The 10420-nt window shown below is 44.4% G+C and overlaps 1 protein-coding gene across 2 annotated transcripts; it reads left to right on the top strand.

Annotated features, from left to right (window-relative positions):
• Positions 1 to 1701: 1701 nt before the first annotated feature.
• On the top strand, positions 1702 to 8701 carry LOC129832309 (uncharacterized). 2 transcript variants are annotated; one of them, XM_055896277.1, is made up of 9 exons: positions 1702 to 2109; positions 2351 to 2428; positions 2666 to 2698; positions 3165 to 3223; positions 3597 to 3675; positions 3847 to 3975; positions 4490 to 4669; positions 5085 to 5877; positions 6680 to 8701. In XM_055896277.1, the coding sequence occupies exons 1-9, from the start codon at positions 2011 to 2013 to the stop codon at positions 6793 to 6795; spliced, it is 1566 nt and encodes a 521-aa protein (XP_055752252.1). In that variant the 5' UTR covers positions 1702 to 2010; the 3' UTR covers positions 6796 to 8701. The 2 variants fall into 2 exon arrangements, with proteins under 2 accessions (XP_055752252.1, XP_055752251.1); XM_055896276.1 differs by having other exon boundaries at positions 2663 to 2698.
• The last annotated feature ends 1719 nt before the right edge of the window (positions 8702 to 10420 follow it).

Raw genomic sequence — 10420 nt, 5'->3', positions numbered from 1 at the left:
GTCCTCGGTTGCAACACTCACTACTGAGTTCCACACTGCCTCTGGAAGCAATGTCAGCACAAGAACTGTTCGTTGGGAGCTTCATGAAATGGGATTCCATGGTTGAGCAGCTGCACACAAGCCTAAGATCACCATGCCCAATACCTAGCATTGGCTGGAGTGGTGTTAAGTTTGCCGCCATTGGACTCTGGAGCAATGGAAATCCGGTATCTGGCGTGATGAATTAAGCTTCATCATCTGGCAGTTCGACGGATGAATCTGGGTTTGGCGGATGCCAGGACAACGCTACCTGCTCAAATGCATAGTGCCGACTGTAAAGTTTGGTGGAGGAGTAATAATGGTCTGGGACTGTTTTTCATGGTTTGGGCTAGGCCCCTTAGTTCCAGTGAAGGGAAGTTTAAACCCTACAGCATACAATGACATTCAATACAATTCTGTGCTTCCAACTTTGTGGCAACAGTTTGAGGAAGGCCCCTTTCTGTTTCAGCAAGACAATGCCCCCATGCACAAAGTGAGGTCCATACAGAAAGGGTTTGTCGAGATCGGTGTGGAAGAACTTGACTGGCCTGCACAGAGCCCTGACCCCCAGAACCCCATCGAACACCTTTGGGATGAATTGGAACCCCAACTCCGAGCCAGGCCTAATCACCCAACATCAGTGCCCGACCTCACTAATGCTCTTGTGGCCAAATGGAAGCAAGTCTCCGCAGCAATGTTCCAACATCTTGTGGAACGCCTTCCCAGAAGAGTGGAGGCTGTTACAGCAGCAAAGGGGGGACCAACTCCATATTAATGCCCATGATTTTGGAATGAGATGTTCGACGAGCAGGTGTCCACATAATTTTTGATAATGTAGTGTAGCTTTGAATGATGTCTGTGTTCTGTGTTTTGGATTGTTTTATTGCTTTTTTTGTGCCTTGTGTATGAGAAAAGTGCTTTACAAATTAATTGAATTATTCTTATTATTATGATTATTATTATAATAAAATATTTCGTTCTGGTTATGATCACACAAAATGGAATGAGTGAGAGGAGATAGTGGTGTTTCTCAGTTTTCCTTTCAACCCTTGCTCAACTTTTTTCCATTCCCAAAACACAAACTGCTGCCTCAAGACCAGGCCCAACCTAAATAATACATTTCGGAGGGGTGACAAATATAATAATAAAATAAAATTCGGAATTGAGTAGGACTGTGTGGTATAAAAGCACAGAATGCAAGTAGCTGCCTGGCGCTTTAAAGTGGGTAAAGAATTTCTAATCAATCAAATTCATTGTGGTATAGTATTGAAGGAATCAAATGTAGTCAATTTTACACTGGGGTGTATTCACTAGGAACCAAACAGAATCAAATTAAACGGGAGGAACTACTCTCATTTTCGCGGCAAGGTTGCCTACATTTAGGCATAACCTTTCTGGTCAAACATTTGGGGAATGATGAGAGGACACCACATTCTATAAGCCTACTCACTACATGTAATTGTAATTGAAAGTATTTGTTCGTCCTATCAATCACATTTTGAAGATGAATTTTGAGGTGTGGATTTCCCATAAGGATTTCCACATTAACATTTGAGGGCAGCCCGGCACTGGTCTCAAATTTGCTGCCCGCAAGTGTTCAGCGTTCAGATGGTTACGTGATACTTTGGCGCCGCCATGTGGAAGAAATTAGTAGAAACCATGGACAAAGAACCTACATTTTATGTCCCCTTTGGTGTGCCGTAGCCAGTGTTAATGGCACGATGGTAAAAAAGGAGATCTTGGAATACTGTATTTTGGCGGAAAACTCTGCTGTAACAGCATCAGTGCCTCGCTTTGCACTGGAGAGGGCTTGCAGTAGCTCGCGTTGATGGTCCTAGCCGTGGGAGGTAGATGGATGGGATGATCCACACGTTGACTAATGGTTGTTTTGAAAAACAAAATGTATTTAGTTTAAGAGATGACCTCAAATGATACACCCCAGAAGATCATCACAGCGCCGTGACTAGCGCACTCTCCTTTGTGTGCAGCAGAATGTCTCCACGGGTGGCGACTCTGCTGTCCGGACTGTGGCTGTTCTTGGTTCTGTCTTGTGCTGCTAGGTCGATGTGGCAAGCCTGTGACAATGGGAAGGTACACTGTGACTCATTCTGGACTGTTTTATACTGCCATATGTCACTTCACTTGACTTTGTATTGCCTGCTTCAAGTATAATTGCTAGACGATCTGAACAACGACCATGAAGAAAAACCATAGCTATCACAATGCAATGACATGATTAATATATGTGCCATCGATTGTATGTTACCACTCTAGACAGCAAGCAAACTGTGGCAGTGTTGTGTCTGTATGATGTGTTTTCTGTGACTGACAGCTCTTGCTGGGGAGAGACCTGCCCCCATCAGTTGTATGGAGCTGTCCTGTGATTTCCTGGCCAGAGTCCACTACCCAGGTAACCATGGAGCTAAACCACTTGACCTATTGAACCACTGTTCCACTTAACATACAAACCGACTGGTAGTAAACTACTGTAAGCATGAGTTACATGTAAACTTGAGCATTTCTGATTAGGTCGCCTATTTATCTTGTGCACTTGGCTTCGTATTGTGCATTTGTTGTGTGCATTGCCCGAGCAAATCCGTTGCTGGAACACAGTGCAAACCAGGTCTCTCTGCTCTGTTTGCAGAAGATTCCTAGCATTGACACAGACTATCCCCCACAGGTAAGTCAATCAACTTGTCAAACAGAAAGCACAATGAGCTAGCATTATCCTTCGTTATGAACACATTCTTTCCAAACCCCTTAGTGTAGCTATTACTGATAGTGATGAGTCTTTAGAGCGACTGATTCTTTACACAAAAATACTATCAAAGATCCACACATGACCTGATTGTTCAATTAAATGTAATTCAATCATAAAAAATAAAAATAAATGTATCCCTCAGAGGCAGCAACAAGACAACATATCACAGTGTTTCTGTCTGGAACGATAGGATGCTGACGTCGCCTAATCCTGGGCCCCGTTCAGCAGGGCACAGCGTTGCAGAACGTTCACATAGAGATGTAGTATGTAGAACTAAACATGCCTCTCTGACATGTAGAATGAGAAATCACGCCTGGTCTCTTCATGACATTTGGATCTGCTCATGGCGCTGATATGTCTGCCCTCTTTTCCTGTCTGACCTCAGCCGATTGAGCACGTCTGCATTGACACACCCATCACCTACAATCACACTATCCCCAACAGGTAAGATGCTGCAGACACACACACACACACACACACACACACACACACACACACACACACACACACACACACACACAGGAAGTGTTACATCACCAAGTACACAAAATACACACTCACCTGGGAACATGTGTCAAATCCCATTGTCAGTTAAATATGACAGGCTGTTAAATATTACTTTGTAATAACTCTTTAATGTGACAATGTAATAAATGTATGTAAACAGCCAAATACATTTTCTGGGCAAGTGACAACCATAAATAGAAACAGCTCCTGACCTGCATGATGGACAAGTGCCTCTGAGAGCTTACGGTAATGTCAATTCCTGTGTTGGGTTCCATTTGCAATACTGTCATTATGTGGGTGGTTTGTATAGTGGAGCTCACCGGACTGTAGGGGCAGAGAGTGGAGAGTACCTGTACTGCCCCCCTCAACGCTGGCTCAATAACCTGCAGGTAACCACTAAAACCATGACCACACACACACACACACACACACACAACCAACCTCACAGAGATAGCTAATATTTTTCATTAGTCCAGTATTGCCATAACTGATTGTCCAACTCTAATCAGCCTCTACTGATGATTGTGTTTGTGTGTGTGTGTGTGTGTGTGTGTTTGCAGCATGGAGCAACAGTGTTACTGTTCCATCCGTGTGCTCCTGTTCGTCAGCGTGACCTGCTGTCTGTCCTGGGCCACCGCTGTCTGTCTGACTACATCATAACGCCACACCCTGACCTCAGCACACACCGGGTGAGTCACACACACACACGATAAAGACAGTCTCAAAGGAAACATTACCTTTACTTACAATAAGATATCAGTAGAAGTCATTTACCACCTACTCTGTACTAGCTTGTGAATTGGCTGATATCCCAATAGAACCATCGCCTTACCAATAGGATTCTAGAAAACCCACGATGGCACTCCGTAGTGGCTTAGTTGAACCTGATTATAGATTACACTGAAAACAGACGACAACATGTCTACTGTGACAGCAGGGCATTCAATTGACATCCCAACAGATGCATAGACAAAGTCGTGACGGTGAAACAAGACACCAGAATGTTCCTTGTAGCAATGGGGAACACAGTAGAACACATATTCAGTGGCATGTCATTGAAATGAGGGTTGTGTTCATTAGGGCACACAGTTACAAAACAAGGAGGAAACAACCGTTTCTTATTCGATAAGCACATCAGTTTTTTTTCCATTTGGTGCCTACTGAACATGACCCTGTGGTGACTGAATCTCTCTCCTGTTGAAGCCGTTAGCGCTGGTGTCCTGGGGTCGCACTCTGGAGCTGTCCCAGGTGACCACGCCGGAGGTCTGTGATTGGCTGCAGTTGACAGCAGCACACGGTAACAGTGGCGATGTGGGTCCAAACAGGAAGTATAACTTGCTGTTGACCCATCCTGCGGATCACAAACACGCATACCCAAAGAAGGTGAGCCAGAAGACAGAGAGAGGAGAGGGCACTGCATGTTTGAACGTTTGAAAGACAGCGTAACGCAGTGCTATTCAAACTTTTTCAGTGGGGACCACATTCCACCCTAAATCTAATGAAACAACCTTCAAATCTGTACATTTTGATTTTCACATCAACAAATGACCTTCAATTCATTACATTTTCATCTCTCTTATCCAAATTAAAATAACCAATATACATCAAATATTATTCTGTACTCTGAAAATATATACATTTTAGGTATTTGGCGAACTCACTAGAGTTTTCCCACAACCAGGGTCGCGACCCCGACTTTGAATAGCACTGGTGTAAAGTAACATGATGTCCTGAAGCTGTAGTAGGATGATTTGACTGTATGATTTACTGAGTGTGCCTATTTGTTGATCATCACCAGTCTCTGAAGCAGTGCTGTGAGGAGACCCTCTCTCTGCTGCTGGATGGACGGTTGGAGGTGACAGACTGGAGGAGAGGGAGGGTCCGCAAGAGCCGAGCTGCACTCGGGACCGAGGGGAGGGAGAAAGAAAGACAGACCACCGTGGTGCCGCCTCTAGCAGTCACCAAGACCAACAGGACTACCCTGGACCAAACCGAGCCGAACAGACCTGAAGCACAGGGCCCAGCCACAGTGAGGGTTACACAGAGAGATACGGACCAAGGACTCAAAGTGACTCAACCTCGCCGCAGAGAAAATTACACGAATGAAAAAGAGCCCCGAGGCAAAGTGAGAGAAACAGACTGGCTGAACCAGAACGAAGCAGAGGACAAGAGGCAGAGCGGGAAAATGCGAGACACCCAGGAAAGAGAGGTGAAGAGCAGCAGACACGAGGGAGAGACACAGCCCCGTAACTCTCCAACCAAGAGGAAAAAGGCTCTGTCTCAGAGTTGGCGCAAGCAGCTGGCTGTCACACAGACGAACAGCCAGGACAGGAGAGCAGACTGTGATGGTAGGGTGGGCCACAGCGAGTGCACTGAGACCGTAGCTCCGCTAGGGGGCGCCGCGGCTGGACCCGGTGACAGGATGCTGCCCACTCCGCGGACAGACGAGGCGGTGTGGGCGGCAGCAGCGTTGGGCTTCCTCCTGGTGCTGCTGGCACTCTCTGTGCTGCACACCCGCCTTTACCGCCAGTGTGGCACAACGCCCAGCATGTACTGGCATGACCCCAAGCAGGACTACGACAGGGTGGCAGGTGGGTTCATTTGGGTTTAAACAACCCCCCTCCCCAACACACACTTCTTAGGGCACTATAAAATCGGCGTTGCATAGAATGTGGACGGAATTACAGAATGCAGACATTAAAACGGAATTCAACACTATAAAAAAATGGATTGAACTTATTAGAGCATTTATTCATTTGCCTAAGATTAACATAATACAACAACAAAATGCATCAGTGATTCGTATTTACCTGCATCTTTCTGAAACGGCACAGGAATGCCCGTGTGTGTGGTGGGTATTGTGCACACGTACAATATGTCTACACCAAAAATATGAACTCATCACGAGGGGCCGCAGTTGCTCGGGGGTTTGCACATCCACATCCATACCCACACACACACACCCACATTGTGAGCAAAACATTTTAATGACCCCCCTCTTGACAACAGGGATAGTGTTTGGTGTTCATTTCAGGTAAATCAACACATTTTGCCATGGGGTGGAGAGAAATGTTTGCAGTGTTGAATATGATATCTGAGTGAGACTAACAAAATCTATAGGGGCCCACTGGCCGGTAATTCGAACACGATAACATGTTTAGATAGCTAGCCGCTAAACTAACTTAGCAATCTAAAAAATGTTAGCTGACGTGGACTAATTGACTCACTATCAGCGACTGACATGGAGCAAAAAAGCTGATGCACAACCACATTTCAAAATTGAACTTTGAAGTTGAGACCCCGACTGAGTTCCTAAAAAATGTGACATTTGGGGGGAAATTGATCAGAGGGCCTTAAAAAGGTTAAAAAGTCTAGTTGTGTTTTGTGTCTTAGATGTGATCCACAGGAGGCTGAAGATGCCAGGGAGGAGGAAGAGGAGGGCATCCAAGAGCCGAAGACAGGAATGTGTCCTCCTACCACCCAGCTCCAGCACAGAGGAGGACGAGTAGAAACAGACATCTGTTTATTGTACCCGTCTTGTCTTTAGCCCTGTGAGAAGAGATGTAAGAGGAGAGGACACTGGGACCTAAAAACAGGGTACTCCCATCTGCCTAATAACACTGCTCTGCTGAAGAAACGGAGCATTTTATGGATTCTTTTGTACGGAGACCTCAGATTCATCTTCCATCGCCGGTAGTTAAGGAATATTTTGGTATTTCAACTGTCATAAAACACTCCATAGTACAAAACCCCATTCAATCAGATCTCATTCACAATCACCACCAATGATACCATTTTACTACACATTCAAATGTTCTCGTAGGGGCCGATTCAGACTTAGGAAATGTACGCCTTTCCTACGCACGCCATTCCTACGCACTTCTAAGTAGTTGGTATTCAGACTTGCCATATGAAGGTTTCCAGCAAGATTTGCGGGTGTGGCCCCAACAATAAATGTAATTCAACCCCAGAAAACACATTTACTAGTTGGCCGACAGAATTGACAACGGCGTTTTCGTTCAATTAATTTTCTGTTCATTTATCTAAGGTAATCCCTTTAAATATGTATTTGGACAGTGAAGCTAACAATTTTTATTTTAGATCAAGTGTTTCATATGAGGCAACCTTTAATTTGAGGGTATTTTCATAAATATCTGTTTTACCTTTTAGAAATTACTTCTCCATTTGAAGTATTTGGACAAATTCACTTAGTGTATTAAAGTAGTCAAAAGTTTTGTATTTGATCCCATAATCCTTTGCAATCAATGACCACATCAAGCTTGTGACCCTACAAGCTTTTATTGTAGGAAGAGAATACATTTCTGAACACTTCTACATTAATGTGGCTGCTACCATGATTATCGATAATCATGGATTGTGAATAATGAGTGAATACTAACCTCTCCTGTTATTGGAAATAGTGAGAGGTTAGCATGTTTTGTTGTAGCCTATGTTACCTTCTCACTCATCATTATTCATTCACGATTTGTCTTAATCATGGCATTATCAGGATTCATTTGGAAGTGTTCAGAAACATCTGTTCACATAGAAAGACATTTACTCCAGTCACCATTCATTTCCTATTGGGCAAAATATAATCTGAAACACAGCCAAAACAAACTGCAAATGCATCCAACAAATTGTAGAGCCAGAAGCTTGACGTAGTCACAGAGTTCAAGGAATATGTAGCCAAATACCTATCTTTTGATTATTTTACACTAAGTGAATTCTTCAAAATGGGGGGGGGGGGGGACTAGATAAAGTCCTTTCTAAATGTTAAAACATATGAAAATACCCTCAAGCTGACATTCTGTGCTGTCACCTCATGAATCATGTGATCTAAAATGCAAAATGCTGGAGTTTAGAGCCAAATGAAAAGGTTTAGCCTCGCTGTCCAAATAAATCTGGAGGGGAGTGTAGTTGCTGTTGTAAGCAACAGGCTGTCGGTTGCACTGTGTTGCAGTAGTGGGTACGAGTCCATCAAATGCTGTTGTGTGATTAGTAGCAAATCTTTTTTAAACATTTTTTATCATGTTTTGTGAGTTATTTAATATATGATGGCTGCAGTGAATCAAGACATGGACAAAGAGGTTTTGTATGTTGATTATTGCTCGTCTCGTACTACACTACGGCCAGTGTACTCCTATGAAGCTATTGGTTGGAAGCTAACCGTTTCAACCACAGAACTAGAGAGGTTCTATTTCTATGCTTTGAAAAACCACAGGATATTAATTCCCTTGTGTGAGAAAACGATTGAACATTATGTTGCTCTGCAGGTAATGAAAACACTTGGGAGCAGCAGTACCCTGTGAAGGCTTTTTATTCGTTTTTATCTACTGTGTGATGTTTACTAGTAACCCTGTACCAGATGTAGATGTGTATACTCTTATTTACAATACTAATGTATACATAGTAGGATGACTGAAGATCATTATTCTAAGTAATGAAATTATAACCATGAACACAAAAATCACCATAGATGTGGTTACCATAATGGAGCAGCTGTAGCCATATACAGTGTACAAAACATTAGGAAAACCTTCCAAATATTGAGTTGCACCCCTTTTTGCCCTCAGAACTGCCTCAATTTTTCAGGGCGTGGACTCTACAAAGGTGTCAAACGTTCCCACAGGGATGCTTCCCACAGTTGTGTCAAGTTGGCTGGATGTCCTTTGGGTGGTGGACCATTCTTGATACACATGGGAAACTGTTGAGCGTGAAAAACCCAGCAGCGTTGCAGTTCTTGACACAAACCGGTGCAACTGGCACTTACCCCGTTCAAAGGCACTTAAATCTTTTGTCTTGCCCATTCACCCTCTGAATGGCACACATACACAATCCATGTCTCTAGGCTTAAAAATTCTTCTTTAACCGGTCTCTTCTTCTTCATCTACACTGATTGAAGTGGATTTAACAGGTGACATCAATAAGGGATCATAGTTTTCACCTGGATCAGTCTGTCATGGAAAGAGCGGGTGTTTCTTAATGTTTTTTAGACTCAGTGTATCTGTCAATGATTGGCTCCCTTAGGCCCTTGTCAAAAATAGTGCACTGGCCTCCTGCGCGGCGCAGCGGTCTAGGCACTGCATCGCAGTGTTGCGGCGTCACAACAGCCTGGGGGTCGATCCCAGGCTGTGTCACAACTGGAGGTGACCGTGATTCCTATAGGGCGGCGCACAATTTGGCCCAGCGCCATCCGGGTTTTGGCCGGGGGGGCTTTACTTGGCTCATCACGCTCTAGCGACTCCTTGTGGCAGGCCGGGTGCCTGAAGGGTGACCTCGGTAGTCAGTTGAACTGTGTTTCTTCCGACACATTGCTGCAGCTGGCTTCTAGGTTAAGCGAGTGGGTGTTAAGAAGCAGGGCTTGACGGGTCATGTTTCGGAGGACGCATAAAATCGACCTTCGCCTCTCCCGAACCCGTTGGGGAGTTGCAAAGATGACACAATCATACAATACATATTTTTTTAAAGGTGCACTACATAGGGAATAGTGTACCATTGTGGACGTAACCATTGAAATGGTAAATGTCTGTCCCTAACAGGCTTCAGCGTGTCCAACATCACGTCCTCGGACCGTTAGTGTGTACGCGTGCCAAGTAGTGCACTACTTTTTAGTGTGGTCCATATAATCTCTCGTGGAAAGATTATTCATGTAAACCGAGAGAATCTGTCGGGACTGAATGCGGAGGAAAATGAGCAGCGGTAGTTCTGGCGCTGATAATTTGTACAAATCCTGATTTCTCAGGTGTTCGCATCTTTCATATTTTGCTGTGAGGGGGGACATTTGGCCTGTAACATGCGAAGAGGTTAACATGCGAAGAGGGACATTTGGCCTGTAACATGCGAAGAGGGTAACATGCGAAGAGGGACATTTGGCCTGTAACATGCGAAGAGGGTAACATGCGAAGAGGGACATTTGGCCTGTAACATGCGAAGAGGGTTCTGCTCCCCTCTCTAGCATATCTTCTCAACACGTATGGGCCCAGAATTTAATCGAGCAGCTGACAAATTACATGACACTATAGTTCTGGGTTAATCGAGATTATGGCCCATAGAGTTCTGGTCAAAAGTACTGCATTAGAAAGGGAATAGGTTGCCATTTGGGACACAGTATGCCATTACCATGTAATGAGC

This window comes from Salvelinus fontinalis, chromosome 33, assembly GCF_029448725.1.
Source record: "Salvelinus fontinalis isolate EN_2023a chromosome 33, ASM2944872v1, whole genome shotgun sequence".
Lineage (NCBI taxonomy): Eukaryota > Metazoa > Chordata > Actinopteri > Salmoniformes > Salmonidae > Salvelinus > Salvelinus fontinalis.
Note: the sequence above shows the minus strand (reverse complement) of the source record. Positions and strands in the feature narration are given on the sequence as shown.